The 21,477-nt window shown below is 37.2% G+C and overlaps 1 protein-coding gene across 7 annotated transcripts in view; it reads left to right on the top strand.

The window, feature by feature from the left end:
* Positions 1-21,477, top strand: part of DLG2 (discs large MAGUK scaffold protein 2) — a 1,029,196-nt gene that overhangs the window by 619,026 nt on the left and 388,693 nt on the right. For 5 of the 7 annotated variants that reach the window (XM_065678819.1, XM_065678821.1, XM_065678823.1 and 2 more), the window contains 2 exons: positions 4,419-4,472; positions 15,476-15,535. In XM_065678819.1, the coding sequence (XP_065534891.1) occupies positions 4,419-4,472; positions 15,476-15,535 (114 nt within the window). The remainder of the gene's footprint in view (positions 1-4,418; positions 4,473-15,475; positions 15,536-21,477) is intronic. The other 2 variants (XM_065678826.1, XM_065678822.1) reach the window with 1 other exon arrangement.

The raw sequence follows: 21,477 nt of genomic DNA, 5'->3' as shown, positions 1-21,477 counted from the left end.
TACATACAGATAGATTATTTAGTTCTCACCAGCCAACATCTCTCTTAAAACTCTTGACCAAATTAAGCCCGTCTTGCTAGAGTTGTTAAACATCTTGCTTAAGACTGCAGAGCAGGTCAAAGGACAGAGCTAGGAATAAAGTCATCATCTTTGTCTTCCAGAAAGCCATTTATTCTTCTGACCCAGTGTCAGGCGTAGATAGGTAGTTTATATATGTGTGGGTATTACAGATCAGATGCAGCGCTGTCTCAAAGACACAGTGGGCAGAGATTCTCGAGAGAATCTAAATATTTTTTTGCATGCTTTTGTTAATTTATGTACAACTGGAAGTATTCCTGATGAGCTGATGAACTGTTGTAATGGATTTGTCAACGTTCTCTATAAGAAGTGTGCAGATATATGGGCATCTGTTTTTGAGAATTTGGTGAATCAGTGTATGTGTTGTGTTTTTAAGTCAGCATAGATACATCATCCTGAAAGGTAAAATCCTTCTGACTCCTTGTTGCTACTGATCTTCTCCTGACCTGTCCACTGAGTAACTTCACTGTGACTGCAGGACTATTTTGGTGCTCCTTTGTACTGCATAGCTAGCACTATATTTAGGTCTTTTTCTAGTAACTGATAACTGTCTTCTTAACTCTGCATGATTAAAGCCTCCTACTTTTCTTTAAAGCATGAGCAACAAACGGGATATAACTAGTAAAATAATCTCCATTTCCTGCACTTAAATGCAGTGTTGTAGCTCAGGAGGTCAGTGTTCTTCAAATTACCATATGTTAGAGAGACTGGAGCAAAATGTTTCAATTAAATCAGTTTTCCCAGGGAAAAAAAAAAACAAAACAAAACAACATCACCACACAGACATGCACACATAGGAACAGGAGGAACACAGAAAAGGAAAATGAACTCATGATATTAGTTGTGAGTGAATGGTTATAGTCACTCCATCCATCTGAAACAGTCTATAAATCTCATGACCATCTGTCTGGTCAGGAGGAGTGCTTCAGTAGCAGAAAATTGTCAGTTTGATCGTTAAGTTCAACTCTTCCAATCAGTAACACACAATAAGCACTGTGTTAAAATGAAACCTGAGAGATATTTGAGCTTGAAAGACAATTCTTTAAAGGCTCTGTCAAAAGTCTAAGCAAGAAAGGATCACCCTATTCAAAGGAACAGCTGAAGTGCTCAGACTTTTGCTGTAGAAGGGATGATGGGCCAAGTGAGAAGCTGGAGGTCAGGATTAGGAAAAAGCTAACAAATGGAAACATCCCAGTAGATGCCTCCAGGAAGCCTTGTCAAGGCTCATGAAGGACAGAGGGAGGTGATTACAAAGAAGCAGGTCTATTTACAAAGAGTAAAATTGTGCCTTGACAACTTTGTGATGTGGATGTTCTGTGGATGATGTGAAACCAGTAGGTGTAATTTGCCTTGATTTTGGCAATGTTTTCAGTACAAATTCTGTTTTGCAGCCAAATGAGAGGGACAGTGAATGGATGGATGTACTAGAAGATGAGTAGGATGCTGTCTAGACCACCAGACCCGAAGGGTAGCAGTCAGCAATTCGAAGTCCTGTAGTAACTGATGGCACATTATTTCTGGTGTTTCTACAGGGTTGATACTGGTGCTAATGATGTTTAGCATCTTAAGTAATAACCAGAATGATTAGGGAGAATGCACTGTCAGCAAGGTTTTAGATAACACCAGACTGGGCAGAGCACATAATATGTTGGGCAGTTGCTGTTCAGAGGGATCTCAATAGGCAGGAGAAATGGGCTGAGAGTAACCACACAAAGTTCCTGCACTGGGATAGAACAAAAGATGCAGCAGTCCCAGCCAAGCATAGTACAGCTAGGCAGCAGCTTTGCAGAGTGAAGATAAGTTGCACATGAGCTAGCCATGTGCCATTGCAGTGTTGAAGGCTAACAGCAAACTGGGCTGCACTAATAGCGGCCTAGACAGCATTCTGAGGGACATCTCATCACTCATGAGTCTGCATTGGGAGTACTGTGTCCAGTTCTAGGTTCACCAATATGCCAAACTGTATTTGGTGGAAGATAACAGACTGACTGGGTCTGGTAGACAGAGCATTCAGGAAAAGAGAGAACTCAATTTGTTCAGCTTGGAGAAGAGGCTGTGGGAAGAATCTAGTTGCTGTCTTCAGCCATCTAAGGGATAGTTAGGACACAAAGCCAAACTCCTCTTGGAGATGCACAGAAGTATGAGGCAATAGACACAGATGCATTAAGGGAATTCTGATGAGATATAAGAGAAATCTTATTTCGGTGAGAGTTGTATAGCACTGGACCAGGGATCCTGCAAGACTATGAATGTCCTTCTGAAAACAATTGCAACCGATAGCGTGAAAGATGTGTGGGTTCTGCTTGTGCTCGTAAGAGGAAGAAAAGGAGTAACCGAGTCTTCAGAAGAGATTCCAGATTCCTTAAATGTTATTTTTACAGTGTTCACACAATTACTGGTTTCTGATCAAGAAATCTCTTTACTTCAGGAAAATCTGATATGGGTATAAGGCTTTGCTCCTCAATGGGTTAGAAGTGATTGGTGATAATATGAGAATGCTTTGGAAAATGACTACGGAAAGGCATTTGTAATTTTTATAGATGCTGTTTTGTAAAGCAGTGGAAAGATGCTTGCCTTCTGAGGATTGCAAACTTTGTTTATACTTGTTACTAGAACTTCTCACAGTATGAAAAATAAAAAGATTAAATACTGTGAAAAAAAAAACCAAAAAGAAAACATTTTCTTCCTGTAGCAAATTCTTTAAGTGTATGGAGCTATATATTAATGTAAGTAAAAACTACAATTCCAAAAGGAAATCCTTTGCTTAACCTTCAGTGGTAATACAGTTATAAATTATTCCATATGCTTAAAGCTAAAAATATGATAATCATATGGCCTTGAGCTTTTATCTATAACTCCAAATTTTTCAGTGTTAAGGAGCATAATGAGAATAAATGGGTATGTGTGTATAATATATTTTCAGATACTAAGCATTTTAATATTAAACTATACCTTACTATGATAATAGATACATGCCATGTATACACACTAAGTTGTATGCATTTCATGTTTAGCTTTTATTCACGGGTTACATAGTTGTGTAGGAGTAACGGCATTAATCATCAGTAGCTGTTGTAACATACGGTTTCTTTGAACACAGAATTGTCTTTCAGTAACTTCACCAAAACTGGAAAGAAACTGTGATTTTCTGAAAGTATTTGAATTGTTGCAGTAATGTTACATTTTTTATTTGGGTTGTGTTAACATAGGTTTTGAAATCCTGCAGTGAATACTTGACAATAGAAATATGATCAGTGCTTTCGGCAGTGCTGCAAACATGAGTACCATGCACAAACAGACTCTGCAGTCTATACAATTTTACAGACAGTCACTCTTTGGCGAATATACAATGTAGATAAATAGAACTAATGAGCTACTCATCAGTTTGATAGAATGGCTGAAGAGTGTTTCTTTAGTCAAGCAAAGTGCCTTCCATCACTTTTTGTACTACATTGACTACATGGTGAACCTTCTCCTTCTGAGTTCTTGAACTATTAACAATCCCATCTCAGCAGTCCTGCCCCTGACATTTTACTCATGGTGCATGGCTTTACAATTTCTCACAGTTCTGTGGTTTTCTCCAATGTCTGAGCCAAGATTATGAGCTGGGTCAAATCAGAGCTCGTCCTGGGGTCACCACTACTGAAGCTCAGCGTAGGAAGAGGAAGAGGTTAGGGCATTTCAGGTGTCTGGAAACTAGTCTGGATATGGGTTTCATCAATAAGTTAAAGGTCATGTTGGACAGCTTTACAGACTCACACCTCTTTTTAAACCACCTCTTTATTTCAAACTTAACATGAGCTGAGTGCGTATGAACCATGAGAATACATAGTTCTAACATAAATATCTAGTACGTGTAAAGTATACATTTACTACATACCTGTAATACTGGTAAGTTGCGTAAACATAAAATTCTGATGTTTGTCCTCTGTAAAGATCTTTTTATTACCTTGGTTTTGCTTCAACACAAAAAATGGACTTGTAAGGCAAGGGAAGCTGAAACCCTCGCCCCAAGGTTTCCTAACTGTAAGCTGAACGCATCATGTTTTTTATAGTTATACTAAAATATGAATTGCTAGTAGTTATTTATTCAGCATGTGAGCCAAAGCCTAATGAAATTAAAAGAAAAACCATAGTGAGATGTGGTTTGGAGTCTGAAGACCTATTTCCTTCATCCTTAATTGATTGAACAGTACCCAAAGTTATGTACTGTTGTATGATATGAACTGAGTGAGAAGACAGGCTTTCAGCCTTTTAATTTAAAGTATCATAATGGACATTTCAATATTAATGCATTTCAGATTTTTTAATTTCTTTTCTCTTATTCTTTTTCCTTTCAGGCAAGCCCTGCCCCTATAATTGTCAACACAGACACCTTGGACACAATCCCTTATGTAAGTATTAATTTTTTTATTACTATATAGAATTTGGTTATTTTTCCACACAAATTATACTCAGTATTGCATAGAAGTTATAAAGAAAATCTTTCAATTAATCATGTCCTTTACAGTTACCTTCTAGAAAAGAATTAACTGTGTATCAGGAGTGATAATTTCACTCAGATGAGTTATAGCATAGTGTATACACATAATTTGTAGTTTAGATTTCAACACATAAACTGTAACTTACTTAAACTAAACTTTCTTTTTTAAAAAAATGTGATTTCATTAAGCCTTTCTTCCTTACAGGAACATAAAGAGTGAATAGCTCCTGTTAGAGCATCATTCACCCTCCTAGTTTATTAAGATGATACCTAGATGAACACTGTAATATTAAAATGGTGCAAAAAGCTCTTCATTTATCTGTCTACATTCCTGTTGTAGATGAAAGCTCTTCATGATGAATAGCAGTACAAACTAGATGACCTCATGTTTTCTTAGTAATGTCTCTTCCTTTATATGTCTTCTAGAAAAAAAATCCTATCATAAATGAATGTTTTTATTAGAGTTTTAAAAATCTGCTTTTCTACAAGCATTTGATATCATTGTTATTTTAGACTGTAAATGCAACTGTAGTTGAAGATAAAGGATAGAGAGAAAGACAAAGTGAATACATAATAAAGAGAGCAACAGGCTTAAATGATTGGAGGCAAGAAAAGCAAGTAGTACGAAGCTAAGTAGGCAGTATCTGATCTTTCTCCTTCCATCCTCTTAGTTATCTTTCTAAAGCTTCTAATTAATGTCTCTCATCTGTCATGTTTTGTTCACGTCTGTTTCTTTTGATACCAGTGCATAAGCCTAATTATTTATTCACCTACACCAGCCATATTGCTGGGTTCTGTCTTTTCGAAGAATATTGATGAGGAATTTTAATAGGGGTTGTCCTGGCCAGCTTGTTTGTTTCTGACAATTCATAAAACTTGGAAATTAATGTGCAGAACATATGTAAGGATCACAGCCAGGAGCAATTTAGAAGAATGACACTGCTGAAAAGTAGAAGAGAAATTCCTTTTTGGGAATTTCATCCATTGGGAAGGATGGAAAAATTAAAATTTCCCTGTTCATTTGCATCTGTCTTTCTTAACAAGCTTCCTATCATTTCTGAGTTTTAGTTTTCCTTACCAATATCAGAACCATCCTCTATGGTCTCACTTTCAATAGGTCTGGCTTTTCTGTTTTAATGAGGCATTTTTCACTTAGTGTTCTCTAGATTTACCAAAAGGAACATTGTGAGCCCCAGTTCTCATTTCCAGCACTGGACCTGTGCCCAGGATACTCTGCAGCTACGGTGAAAGAATTCCTAAATACAGATGCAATTACACTAGTGACAAGATGTTCAGTCATTATGATTTATTCCCATAACACAGTCTATCAGTACTTCTACACTTTTATTGAACTTTCATACTAGTGTTCCTTTCTCTTGAAAAAAAAAAAAAAAAGACAAATGACCAAATACATTCAAAAGAAATATTGACAATAGACTGAAAAGTGCCTGTGAGCTGTTTCAGTCTCCAACACGATGTTGAACTAAATAAATTAACAGAAGGTGCTGTTGTAAAAATAGACAATCCTGAACCAGTCACCTTGCTCTTATCCAGTGCATGGGAAGAATTATGTCCCTTGGATATGGGACACAGCAGCACTACCGAAGTAGGGCTTACTTAGACTAGCCAATAAGAAATGTCAAGATGAAGCATATCTTCTGAGTCCAGGCCACCACAGTGCCCCACAGAACATAGGGCCTTTGCTATAAATAGACATTTCTTTCCGATCAGGTTTTGCATGCTTGAATTCTATCCAGAATGAAATACAAACATATGGACAAATGACCTGTCCGTCCAACCTGGTATTTAGGATAGTGGGCTGTGTTTTTGGGAAGAGACCTGTGTTTTCCTTCTTCTTTCCAGGACTAGTTCAGTTAAGTTCTGTCTGGTTTCATTTTATGGTATTTTGTCTGCTAGGAAGGTGCTGTAGTCACTAGGCCAGATATATGTTTGGTTGTGTGTGAACCTGGGCCAGTGAACCTTTCAAGAACAGGTTTATGGTCAGCATGTGGTGGGTTGGCTGTGGCTAGCAGCCAAATGCTCTTCTCACTCTCCTCTCCTGTGGGTCAAAGAGAAAATGGAAAGCAAAAGGAGTTGTGTATTGAGATAATGACAAACAGGGAAAGCAAAAGCTTCATGAGCAGGCAAAGCAAATTAAGGAATTCATTTACTACTTCCCATGGGCAGGCAGATGTTTTGCTGTTTCCTGGAAAGCAGGGCTTCATCACGTGGAGCAGTTACTTGGGAAGACAAATGCCAGAGCGACAAATGACACACACACACACACCCCCTCCTTCCTCCTCCTCCTCCTCCTCCTCCTCCTTTCCCTGAGCTTTTATTGCCTGGATGCTGTGCAAGCTCTGTTCAGCAACAGCCAAAACACTGGTGTGTTGCAAACATTGTTTCAGCCACAAATTGAGTCATGGCTCTATATGGGCTACTATGAAGAAAATTAACTCCTTCCCAGCCAGACCCAGTACAGCCTAGAATACAATGTGGGGCCTATAACACAGCCTGTAACACCATGAGATGTTATGAGGGCTTCGCCCCTCTCTTGAATATTTGGAAAGGCAGAGGAAAATCTTCCCAAACTGAATAAGCTGATGCAGCCTTCATCATGTAATTAATTTTACAGAAAATATAACTTAGCTAATATGCCCTAAAATATTTTGCTCTGGACAGGTCAGTTCAGAGAGATAAAATAAAGCAAGATTAATGATTATTTTGAAACATGAACCTGAGTCAAGCACCTTTTCAGCACTGTCAGGACTTCCTGACATGCCTGGAAGAAGACTGCTCAGGCACATCTTTGGTGAATGTTTAAGTATCCTTAGAGTTAGTTATCTCGTTGTGAAAGCTTTAGAAATATATCATTCTCTTTTAGTTACCACAGAAAAACACATCTATTTTGTCCCCTAATAAGGACAAATCATTTTATGGTTCAGAGAATCCAAGTTAAATTACAGTATTTGGAACCAGATGATCTTAAGGTCCTTTCCAACCTGAACTATTCTATGGTTGCCTGTCCAAAGCTAAGAGCAGCCACGATTTAAGTGGGCATAGAGTAGCTGATCCTCTCTCCTAACTGCAGCATGTCTAAAACACCCAAAAGTGCTGATCTAGATTCATAGATTCATCTTAGGTCCCTGCTGTTCAGCTCCTGTTGTTAAGCCTCAAAGCACATTCAGGAGTCCAGGGAGCCTCCTATGGGAGGAAAAGGCAGAAAGTTTTAGATATTACCAATTATACCATGTTTCCTATGATCACGTTCTTTTTTTCATATCCTGCTTTTCTCCAGTCTTAGATGCTTGCCCTTTAATTCTTTCATTTGAACATGCATTCTCCATATCTCTGTACCGTTTCTAACTTAACTTGTTAAATAAAATTTAAAGGCAAGTGGATATATATATATATCTGCAAGTGATACATCTCATGGAAATTTTTTTACATATTAGTTTTTGATTTCTGAATATTGGGGGGTTTAAGATGTTTTCCATGACAACTGGTTGATGCTTTTGCAAAAAATAATGCTGCTTAATATATATATAATATAATTTTTCTATTAAAATCTATTTTTTCTGAAATAACTAGTTTTTATTATGTTTATCATAACAAAGGTAACTAATCCATTTTATGTCATATAGAACCTATTTTCAAATTTTAAACACAGGAATAAACACGGACTTGCAAATTTTGGTAAATCAAAGTGGTCTCACTTTTTTCTGATGTTACTAGCCACAACTGCTCCCCTGATAGATCCCTCAACAAGGTCAGGCTATTTTTAGTGTTGCTATACAACAGATGGAGACTTCTCATGGTTTTGTTTAGCTGTTGGCTCAACAGCATAAGAAATCTGTCTCATTGTTTAATTTTACTCAATGTACTTTCAATTCATTTCCATTACAACAGCTCTGCTCATCCTCTCTGCCGCCTTCCTCCAAACATTCCTGAGTGTTTTCAGAAGTAAGGGGCCACACAGCAGTGATTACCGCTCACAAAGCACTTTCAAATGTAATGTTTCCACTAGTCCACAGAGAGAAATTTCCTTTTTCCAGCTGGTATGCAACTGGTAAACTGTGTTTTTTTTTGTCTCATTAACATTCTAATGACCTAAACCCCTGTAATTAAACCTTTTGGTACTGTTGATGTTCTTCAAACCTTCAGCTCAGTAGTTTGAAAGGAAGTCATCCTGTGAGGGACTGTTTTTCATCAGTATTCTTTTCTTAAATGGAGCAAAAGAAAAGGCCTTATTATATTATACTATATTTTATTCCTTATAATTTGGCCCTGCAGCGAATAACAGAAGAAACAGTTAATAAGCCTTGTTTCTAGGTTCAGTGGCTTGAAAACTTTGGCTCACCAAGCTTTGGACGTGGGAATAAATTTGACAAAAAGCTTTGGTGGTACAAAACGAATGATTCCGTGGCATTTTAAGCACAATTAAACATTTGTGGGAGTTTGTTTGTTCTCTATTCTTTGGCTGTAAATTTTAGACCTTTTTTGTATAATGAGAAGCATTCATTTAATAACATATGAATCATCTCACTTTCTCTCTTGCACAGAATAAGCCTTACTTACTTCTTTTTTAGTTTCCAGAATGCTGTATGGTTAAGTTAAAAGTAGCTACAAGGCTGGCTTTGCTGCATCACTTTCAGAAATTGATGGGAACCTTCCTATTTATTTTATGATGGAATTTAATTTTCCTTTCAGCTAGCTAAACACTAATGTAAGTTCATTCAGGTACCATGGTAGTTACTTTCTTCCCCGTCTTTTCACAGTGATAAGATCTAAGGAATGCGTACTTCATTCTCCTTTACGTTGTAATGAATTCCTTGTATTTCTTCAGTCTCCCATTGTTCTCCCAAATTATTGTTGTTGTCATTATTATTATTATCATTATTATGATTTATTGTTATTGCTGTTTTATTACTGGTTTGCTTTGCTAACTGTGCTGCCTGTGCTGAGTTCTGTGCAGTCATACACACAGTTCTTTCCTAAAGAAGTGGGTTTTATACTTCTCAGGTTATATTTTCGTGAGCTGTAATCAAATATTTAGATTGTTTTACACTTGCCTGAGCGTGGCCATGCAGATGGCTGTGCAGCTGTTCTGGTGCATCTCTGCTTAGGAACTCAGACCCCTTCTGGAGTGTGGCAGTTTCTCTGTGACAATTCCTGCATAGGCAAGCATGGGGCTGTGGTGATGCCTCCTCCTATAGAAATTGTCACATTACAGTCTTGATGAGTGGACTGTGCAATGGATGGGGAGCTGGCTGACTGACTGCACCCAGAGAGTGGGGGTAAATAGCTCCTTTTCCATCCAATTACCTGTCACCAGTGGTGTCCCCCAAGGATTGATACTAGGCCCTGCACCATTTAATATATTCATAAGAGATCTGGAAGGTGGGATCAAGCCCTCCCTTACCAAGTTTACTAACAATACCAAACTGAGTGGGGAAGTGGACATTTAGATATTGTCAGATATCTAAATGTGTGTCCAGATCACCCTGCAGGATGACCTGGAAAAGCTGGAAAAATGGGCTAACAAGAACCTTATGAAGTTCAGCAGTAGCAAGGGTAAGGTCTTACACCTGGGTAAACACAATCCAAGAGTGGAGCACAGGCTGGGATCTACCCAACTGAGGAGCAACTCTGTGGAAAGGAACCTGGGGATCCTGGTGGACACAAGCTCAATAGGAGAGACAAGTGTGCTACTGCAGCAAAGAAAGCCAAGAGGATGCTGGGCTACATCAACAAGGCCATCATCAGCACAGATAAAGTCATCATCCCACTCTGCTCACAGTAGAGTTTCAGACCACAGCTGTAATACTGTGTTCAGTTTTGTGCCCACTATACAGAAAAGATGTGGATAGGCTGGAGAGGGTCCAGAGAAGGGCCACAAAGATGATCCAGGGACTGGGAAGCCTAAGAAAAGGCTGAAAGAGCTGGGTTTGTTCAGCCAGGAGAAAAGAAGGATCAGGAGAGACTTTTATCACCGTGCTCCAGTAGTTAAAGGGTGGCAGCAGAGAAGATGGAGACTCCCTTTTTACAAGGAGTCACATGGAAAAGACAAGAGATGACGGGTACAAGCTACTCCTGGGGAGATTCCAGCTGGACACAAGAGGAAAATACTTCCCAATGAGAACAATCAGATATCCCCAGGGAAATGGTGGATTCACCAACACTGGACACTTTTAAGCTTCACTTGGACTAGGTGCTGGGACACCTAGTCCAGACTGTGATTTTCCCAAAGAAGTTTGAATGGATGATCCTTGAGGTCTCTTCCAACCTGGTATTCTGTGATTCTATGAATCAGCTTTCTCCTCTGTGATCCTGGCCAGCCAGTGCACCTGGATTTAGTACAGTAGAAGTACATAAAGGTTTAAACAAAGGCTGCATGGAAAAATAAATTCTTTCTATTCTGATCTCTCAGATTGAGTCATGCACTGTAGCTACATCTCACTGTAAAGAGAATGGGGAAAACTTGCCAGTCAGTACTCTGAAGGCTTTTACTGGATAATATGAATGTAGATGCAGCCTATTTTCCCATTTATTTATCTTCAGAATAAATGTGTTGCTTCTTTCTTGATGAATTTCATCATAGTCTTGAAAGTCAGCTTGTACATCTTATTATCTTGAATGACTCTTAAGTTTTCCAGATTGTTAACCACCAGTTTTGATTCTTTGTAGTTTACACTCATCTTTCAGTCAGTTAACGTGGACTACAATGGGAAAGGTAAATCTTATAGAGCTCTAGTGCTAGTTTTTAACAGCCGCATTGGCTTGGCTTGGCTTCTTAGTTTTGGCCCTTGAATTGTATCACAGCAATGTTATTTTCCATGGCAATCACTGTTGTGTTCTGCTGTATGTCATTTTTTCTACACTGGAAACAATGAGATATTTTTTATATATGTATAATAGCAGTATTGACAAGATTGATCTAAATCATGTTTATGAAATATTTTCAGACCATTAATGATGTCAGAAAACAATTTCCCTTAAAAATACAGGAATAGAAAACACTTCATCCTGTCATCTGATGATTTAAATGGATTTTAGTATGATGGATAGCAGAAAAATACATTGTTGCTGTCCAAAACACAAAGCAAAAGTACAGAATGGATGTTATGAATCTGATTTATTTTGCCTCTATTTCATATCCATTTTTATTCTACCTGAAAATCAATATACTTCAAACCTTTTCTTTTAAAATATACTGTTTTAGAAAGAAACAGCTTTACAAAACAGGCCAAAGTGATTTTAATGTAAAATTTCTATTGTTTTTACTGGATTTATCTGTTAAATTCTGGATGCAATTTTGAATATTGAAACCTCATCAAAGACATCATTTAGAAGTGGGGGAAAATGCAGCTCTTTAAAGTAAAACAAACAACTTCATATTTGGGGGATTTCTTTTATTTTGCTCAGGAATGAGCACTGCTTTCCATATTTGAGTGCTACATATCAGATAGCACAATAAATCAGTAGAAAACCTTCATTGTGTCCGGATGTAAGTAGAAATTTCACCTTGTCAGTCCAACAAGTAAAGGCATCTCTTGGTCACGTATTTAATTACTCCATCACATTTCTATTCTGAAAATCTATAATACTTTCCATTTTCAGTTGCTTGGGAATAACCCTGGCCTTTAAATTCAATCAAGAAGTTCTTTCTGTGGATGTTTGTTTGAAACATTGCCATTAGCAGAGTGGGAGAGAAGAGCTTGTTGAACTATAATAAGGGCCCATCCTACATTTATCTGTGTCTCTCTGCTTCAGGTGGACACAGCATAGGAAATGTGTAATGCCTCATGCTTTTTGGATTTGGATTGCTACATTTTAATTGAGATCATGGGTGTGATTGAGAAGCAAATTCCCTGCATTTAGCAGTCTTTAATTCACACACATAAATCCACTGGAAGTGGTATTGTGCTTTGCTTTTGCAAAATCTGTTACTGTTGGGCCATTCTTTGTATCCTTGTAACTTCTACTGTAGGGAAGGCGCTGCCTTATCAGTCATTTCTATCACATTGAGAAAAATCATATATGTTTTGGGGGTGTGTGTGCATACCCCTCCTCTATACCCAGGTATACTTCATTTTTAATTCATTCAAGATAATTTGTCCATGAGGTTGGTATATGCTGCAGAATGCACAGCACGAATGTTAGAGTTGTTTGAAGCACTTGGAGCTTTCAATCAATATAGAATTGCATTGCCTGAATTGAACTAAATTAAATGTACTTTGAATTTGGTTTTGTCCTGCTGTCCCTAGCCTTGAATTAGCTTTTGCTTTTGTTTTTTTGTGCCATTTTTGATATATTACACCACAGACCCACAGTTAACATTACTGAATTTTGTAGTAGTAAGCTAAAATCAGCAGGGTCTTGTGGGTTTGCAAGGACGCAGTGGCAAGCATAAGCTCTTGAAGTTATGCTTTTATAGTGTAAGCCATGGCCTTAAGCCATCAAAAAACACTGTATTTCATAAATACTTCTGTTCAGTTTAGGTTTTATTCTGTTGTATAAAGTGCTTTATTGGGATATATAATTAAGAAGTTGATAAAGCTTTTCAAGTACACAAAGCTATTTTTGCATGGTGATAATTTTATTCTGAATTACTTTGTCATGAAGTTGCAGTTCTGAACTGAATTGGGAAACACAGCATAAAGAGTACAAGTGAATAATTACTTATCTATAGACTTCATTTCTTTGTGATTTGAGACAGGGCACTTGTAGGTAGATTTCATTATTTTAGGAAGGTGTAGGTCTTAACTGAAAGCTGCTCTCAGAAGTGAGTTAACACAGATGTCATTCTCTTAATAGTTTTAATTATAAGAAGGGCAGAAAGAGTTTTCCTGTTCTGTAAGACTTCATTTTGGAGGACTTCAGACATTAGTTAGGCAAAATTTAGAGTGCTCTTGTCAAAGATGGGTATATTCCTTGGATAATCTAAGAAGGAAAGAGAAAGTAACTACTCGGTATTAAAGAGAAAACTAATTTTGATGAAAAGTGGAAAAGAAAAATATTGGGTTTATGTCTTATTGGAAATGAAAGGGCTTAATTTTTATGATGCTTCAGTCCTTTAAGATGAGATGTATCTGAAATTCATTTTATGAGAACCCTCCTTTGTAATTTTAAGAGTATTTATTTTTTTATGTCTAGAATTGATTGATGCTTTGCTTTGCTTCGCTAGCTACCTTTTAAAGTTCAGCCAAGGCAAGGTTATTATCCTGGAAGTACATAATGCAACATTAGTAATAACATCGGGAAGAAAAGATTTCTTTCCCTCATAAACTTTTATGCATTGCTCTTAGCATTACCCATTGTGTTTTTTATAGGAGGGTTTTTTCACATTATTTATGTTAAATCCTAGAATAGCTGCAGTGTATTCTTACTCTTTTCCTACAGCAATATAAATAAATCTTGCTTTAATAAAAATGCAAAATCAACTATTAAAATTCTTACATTTCCCCCTATTGTTAACCAGGGATTAGCTGATCCATGCTGTAAAATTAACACACCTTCAGCACAGTTTCAAGAATATTCATCAGGGACTGTAGTGATAGGACAAGAGGTAAATGGGTTTAAACGTAAACAGGGGAAGTTGGGTATAAGGAAGAAGTTCTTTAATGTGAGGATGGTGAGGCGGTGGCACAGGTTGCACAAAGTGGTAAATGCTCCATCCCTGGCAGTGTCCAAGGCCAGGCTGGGTATAGTCTTTTGTGACATGGTCTAGTGTGAGGTGTCCCTGCCCATGGCAGGGAGTTTGAACTGGATGATCTTAAGGTTCTTTCCAACCCTAACTATTCTATGAGTCTATTATATTCTGAAGCAAAGTCCCCACTGTTGCAAGTTGTTAAGTGTTTTGGAATGTGACTCATTTCTAACCCACATTTCACATAGTAAAAACCCATGCTACTTTTAATGCAGTGATCTGGTGGATCAGCCTCAATGGTAAATGAAGTTTTTAACCAGTGTATAGATGACCTATATTTCTCCATATAGTAGCAAACCCAGATATACCACAGATACCAGTTTTTCTGATCTTAAGAATCCCACCTTTCATAATTTTCTATACAGGACTAGCTTAAAATTTAAGGGTAATAGAAATTAAAGAAGCCTACATAAGATAAATTTATATTCTGTGGAGATTATTAATAAAAAGAAATGACAACTGAAGTGCTTTTTCTTTTTCTATATCTTACATTAACATATTCAGTCATCTGTCAAGTGATTTGTGCCTGTAAATTGTTCTGCATAAAGATGGCAACAGTTTAAAACTTTGGATTCTTCTTAGTCATAAATTATGATGAATATGTGATGGCTTATGTTATCTGGGCAAAAAACTTCACTGGATTTTGGCAAGTGCAATTGTTTCATTCTTTACCCAGCTTAATTGGGCAGTAGTGTGTCGTAACAAAACTAATCTTGTATGATGTCCAAATTCAAGACTCAGATTTTGCAAAAGGTGACAGAAAGGTGAGCATAGCACATTGGTTTATCTTGAAACTACTGCACTATAATAACTTTTCAAACAACGTGCAGAGTACAAGGTTGATTAATCGCTTTGATTTCACCATCATCTTTCTCTTTAATAGAAGCAGATTGCTGTTATCTTAATAGTGCTCTCTGTTACTCTATAAATTGGAAAAGTTTCCAACTGTCCATATGACATCTTGTTATTCCCCCAGAGGACAAATGTAATTTGAAGCTGGTGTTTTCAATACTGTTTCATTTCTTTTCATAGGCATTGTGTATTACTTTGAGGTTTATTTGCAAAATAAGTCAGAGAAGTGCTCCTTTTTCTTTCGCCAGGCATTTGATTTTCATGTAGAAGGAGACAAATATATTCTAGTTTATGAAACATTTTCTCATATATCTTGACATTGTTGAAAGATGTCCATCTTTCTTTCAAAATAGGGACCAATCTCCAGGAGCCATTCTCATGACTTAAGGAGCCTGATCTCATCAGTGACACAGGTTGGTCTTTAGCCAGGACTGGACGCCCCCTTTCCAATTACATGTCTCAATGAACCTTATTTCTATATGCAGACCTATTAGAGGAAAACAAATTATATTTGATTTTTACCCAATTCTTGAATTTCACATCTTTTTTATTTTTGGCTGTACCTAACCCTAGTTAATTTATATTTTGTAGGCATTTGCCTGCTTTATTCAAGTTAAAGCTTTAATGTTTTATAGTTTGCCATCATGTATACTTTGAACACAGCTTCTTATTTCCAATTCTCTTTCTAGACATTGTTCTTTCCCTGCCAGTTCTTAGTGAAGAACAACTCAAAAAGATTATGAACCTCTCACATTTTTAATCTTTTTGCTCTGGTGGAAATATAAACGTAAGCCTGCAAAGCTAAACCAATTTTTTTCTCAGTTTCACCTTGCATTGCGTGGTAGTCTGTGATAGCAAAACCCTGTATATTTGCAATACCTGTAATACAATTATTACAAGATGTTTAGGGGTTGGTGAATTTGGTAGCCTGATAGATGTAATGTCCAACCACTAGCTGCTCCTATATTCCCAGTAAGCATATACACAGGACAGGACAGATATACAAGTGTACACATGGCTGAACAGAACAGTGCAGACACAATCGGCACTCCTACAAACAAAAGTACCACCTCGAGTCTCATCATGTCCCCCTCACCTATCTATATATATACGTACATATGATAGTGTGAAAATTGCCAGTAGCTGGATTTAGCAACTTAGTCAACTTGGTAAAGCTGGCCCTGTATCCTTGCTGTCCCAAATGCTGGCACTTGAGTGTGCATGTCCTTGAGCTGCAACCTTTCTCCAGACCCCTGTGCGCTTACCAACACAAACACTAATGGCTCCTGCGACAAGCCTGGGAGCAGCCAGGCAGGGTGTTATTTGAGCTCCTTCACCTGCCATTTACTCTTAATGTTCTTTTCTGGGGGTGCAGATGAGCTTTTAGAATCATAGAATCATAGAATAGCTAGGGTTGGAAAGGACCTTAAGATCATCTAGTTCCAACCCGCCTGCCATGGGCAGGGACACTTCACGCTAAACCATGTTGCCCAAGGCTCTGTCCAACCTGGCCTTTGAACACTGCCAGGGATGGAGCATTCACAGCTTCCCTGGGCAACCCATTCCAGCGCCTCAGCACCCTTACAGTAAAGAACTTCTTCCTTATATCCAATCTAAACTTTCCCTGTTTTGTTACGTACCCTAATGTAGACTCCTAATAGAGGATGAAGCAGAAAAAACGCTGAAAATTAACACTTCTGTAAAGCAAACATGTTAGAGCATGTACAGTGAAGTAAAGCCCAGGAGTGTCTGTTTAGTAGATATTCAAGAATTTGATGTCCAGAACATATACACAAATCCACTTATGATGATCATTGACCACAAACGTTATTGCATATTGTGAAGTAAGAACCAGAATATTTTCCACATTTCTCCTGCCAAATAGTTTACAGTTTAGATGTTGGAATCATAGGTTTGATTATGTCAGGATACCTATGGAGAACATACTAAAGAGACTTCATATAGTTGGTAAATTATGCTCTACTTTTGACAGTTGATGCAATACCTGACTTTTTAAAGTAGTGCTGCATAACATTAAACACTTTCAAATGATTTCTGTATTGCAGTTTTTCATTTTAGTGTATTAAAATATGCTTAGTATATTTTTCCTGCGATAGGTTTTCTCCCAACTCTACTTTCTTCATCTGTGGGAGCTTATTGTGCAGTGCAAGCTTTTTGTGCGTGCTCTGAAGAGCATAATGCATCAGCACTTTTCTCCAGCTTTCTTTTGCCTTTTTCCGTAGTGCTTCAGTGAAGCAACTCTGCTGTTACATGCAATCGTTAACAGATAACCTTAAAAGCACATTTTTTTTTTTTTTGAATACTAAGGCAATGAATAAAAGTTATTTCAAAGGTAACATTCAGGTTCACCTTTCAAAATTGCATCTTTGTATCAGAAATGAAACTGAAGGTGGGTGAAAGTGATTTTTCTCTCCTTAAATCTGAGTTGAAAATTTTTTTATGGAAAAAAAAAGAAATTTCTCTCAAACTGATGCAAAACCCAGGTTTTCTTACCAAGAAAGCCGAGAATATTTGGGATAATTTGCTTAATTTTGGCTAGGCTTAGACTGTGACTGGGAACGATTAATGGTGCTGTATTAGCTGCTTCTCAGGGTGTACACTGTTAATCCCAGTGAACAACAGCTACATCAATTTTCTTTCCTCGAGCTTGTGAGGAGGAGCAGAAACCATTTTGATTTTGTTTTAACCATTCAGATTGTCTTTCTTTTTTTCCTGCAGCAAAATTAATTAGGCATGAGGGAGCTGTTCTGCTATGTTTTTAGTTGTAGAGTGCAGAGGACTGTGGCTCCCTGCCCATACGTACACTAAAAAGTCTTCCAAGATTTTAAGAGAGAACCTTTCTGCTGCATTAAAAGTACTTGCAAAGCAAGTGATTCATGCATTAAAGGCTTTTCCTGTGGAATACATGGACATTTGTCTATAAGTTTACTTATACCTTATTATGTGAATATTCCTTATTACTCATTTTTATCATTCGTGCAAGTATTTTCTTTACCTTTTCAGGTCTGCTCCTCCTGCAGGTGTAAGTACACCACAGATGAATAAATGTAACTTTAGTTACACTAGTACAAGCCCAGTAACACCAATAAGGTTGCATCACTGTTATTGAGAGTACGGTTTAGCCTTCAGTACTTGTGGTAGTTAACATATGAGAAGAAAAGATCCCAAGAGAATTGATTGTGGTTTACTCAAAAGCAATGGGGTCAGAGAGCAGTGAATGGAGTATTAACTGTCAAAGGTAAACAAAGATACTGGGAGATAATTTAGGCACAAAAGTATGTCAGAGTACATTGTCATTTAGCAAACTGCAAGAGAATAGTGTTGGGTTTATATTTAGTTATTGAGGAAAAGGGGAATGCTTGTTATGTATGTTATATATATTTCATTATATGTTTGCTACATGAGCATGTCACAGATATCAAAGAATGAAGTAAATTATTTCTATTATTTTCTTGCCTAAAATGTTGCCAGTTAGTATGCTATTGATTTTTCCATAGAACTGAGAGAAAAAATTATCTTGTGTCTAAATGAATCAAACAGCCCAGTTATGTATTAATGTCTGCCTTTTAAACACTCTAAATACAGCTATCAACCTTTTAAATAAAATTATGCAAATTAAGGTATTAAACATTATGAAAATAACCTTTTAAGTCCCAAGTTACAAGTACTTTATAATCTTTGTTGATGAAATAAGGTCAATCAAGCAACAGCAGTTTTCCATTTTTATGTATCTTGTGCACTGAATGAAATATTGCCCAGGAAAATCATTTCCAGAAATGGATGAACTGTTCAGACTGCTGAAAAGTTTGATGGATTTTCTTCTACAACTGAAATGGACCAGAGATATAGGAACCTGACAAATGGAGTGTTTATGATAACTCATATGTTAGGGTGTCAGCAGTGGCAGAAGCACAGAAGAAAATGAAAGGCAGAGTGACTGCAAACTTCTGCAGCTGTATAGTAAATGACCTGAATTGCACAGGAAAGAATGTAATTTAGTGGAAAAAAAATGACGGTTCTAGTTTTCTGGAATGCACTGTTTCAAATTCCGGCACTGATCTATCTTATAGATTTAAGATACAGGAATATAATGAACTTTACATTTTACAGAATTATTTTTTAAGGATTCAAATCCCAAATGTCAAAGTATCTCTATGTCATCAGTGGGCAGACAGGTACTTTGAATGGCAATTCAAACTGAAGACTAAGGCACACAGCATAAATCAGCCCCTTCTGATGCCTGAAAAAAAAAAGCCTCGACGACTCCTTAATTTAGATTCCTACCTGTTAGAAAGCTAATATGGCATATGAATTTCTCTTAGCGTAAGATAGAAAGCTGTAAGCACAAAAGCTGAAATTTGCATTCTTCTTCTTTTGTTGATACTAATTTTGTACATCTTGGAGGTGCTAGCCTAAACAGAATTCATGCATAGATGTCATTTCATTTCCACTTACTGTGAACCTCATTTGAAATTGTGATCTCTGCTTCAATCTGCACAGTGGATTATGCTTATGGAAGTGGGAGTTCTGTGATGGGTCTGAATTAAATATATCAAGTGCTTACACTTGCAAACAGGCACTTTTGTTCTGTGGGAGATCATGTTAAAAGTTTAGCTGGAAAAGATGACAAACTGGGAAGCTAATAATAAATAATCCTTTAGAAGAAGTGGGATTAGATAAAGTGCTCAGTTCGGTATGTATGTGTGTGCATCTGATTGTGAGAGAAAAAACGTATTTGGAGGTAGGAAGAAGGAAGAAACAAGAAACATAAAAAGAATGGAAATCAGAGAAATCAGTGGAGGATGAGGTGAAGACATAAGAAGTTGTGATTAGAGGTAGAGGATGGTGATTCACAATAGATACAGAAAACATTAGATTGTTCTGAACAAGATTTGAGATATGAGGTAAGGTAAAACAAAATTAGGGATCTGGGAGTCAAGCAGAGAACAGTGATAATAGTTACTTGCTAAATGAGTATGTCTCCAAGAGAATGAAAGCAAGAAAACCCAGAAAGGGGAGAAAAACCAGTGAGGGAGGAAAAAAGAGAGGAAAGGATGAGTATAGTACACAAGCAGTGAAGAAGGCTGACTAAAAATTAAGACCTGGGAAAGGATATAGGAGACATCTAAGAAGAAAAGAATGATCAAAAGAAGTACCCTTGAGCAGGATACAAGTCGATTGTGAATGTGCTGCAGATCTTTATAGGTATTGACCAAGAGCTGGATGTGGCTTCTGGGAGCTCTTCTAATTGTGTGTCGAGGGTGATACTTCCCCTAAAAGGTATATACTGGCTGGTGGTTGAGTGCTCTGTAGTCATCTGTGCAAGGATTCACAAATCAATTGCACACATACTGTGTAAGGCCTATTCCTGATTAAATATAAATGTCTTTCAAAACCAGATGGTCTTTCACTCTGCATTCTTCATACCAGAACAGTCATATTGTGATGAGAAAGTTTTAGGTTATGGTAACTTTTCATTCAAAGATCTTAATATATGGTCCTAGTTTCCTAAAGGCAACATGGATGACAATGAGTGTGCTTAGTTACACACTGAGAGTAAAAATAGATGTGGCATATCTTAAATAAAAAGGTCACAAAAGGCACTCAAGTAAATAAGGAAGATTAGCATGAAAAAAATTCTGTCAGCCTCTTTAGGACAGTTTGAAAACACAAAATCATCATATTTGAAATTGGAACTGCAGGAGAATGCTTTCTGTATGTTTGTATGCATTTAGAAAGGAAACTTTTAAAGCTCTAGGAAAACAGTATCAAAAGGATATGTTTCCTTTGATGTTAATGAAGAAATAACCTTAATCTGGAGATGACAAAGGGCTCAATAAGGATCAATCTTTGGTCCTGCTGATAAAGAAATCGTGAAGGGCTATTTAAACCTTATCTTCGTTAAACTACCCAAATGGCCTTGATGTTTCTGAAATGTAAAATGGACCAGCTTAATTATGCAGCCAATTGGAAAGTTGTAAAGGACAAATACATCCTAGGGTCCCTTGTACAACAAGAATTTGGCAATCTTGTATACTGGTGAGGTTTGGGTGGTTACGCAGCTGGTGAAACCATACAGCCAAAAGAATACAATTTGCCTGTAGAGTGAAAATCAGTGGCGGGGTAGCTATCTTCCTATGCATATGATAATAAAAGTAGAAGAAGCAGTTTTCTTTCTTGAAGGCAGCTGAAAAACAATATCCAATTCACTATAATTAAAAATGGATTTTGTTTGTAATAAAAGTCTACAGATGTTGTAATTTTTAGGCAAAACATTCTCTTCTCAAAAATAAGACTAAGCATAACAAACAACCCTAATGACAAATTTTGTTGG

The sequence above is a fragment of the Lathamus discolor genome, chromosome 4, assembly GCF_037157495.1.
Source record: "Lathamus discolor isolate bLatDis1 chromosome 4, bLatDis1.hap1, whole genome shotgun sequence".
NCBI classification, from domain to species: Eukaryota; Metazoa; Chordata; class Aves; order Psittaciformes; family Psittacidae; genus Lathamus; species Lathamus discolor.
The sequence above is the reverse complement of the archived record's forward strand: the minus strand, read 5'-3'. Positions and strand labels throughout refer to the sequence as shown.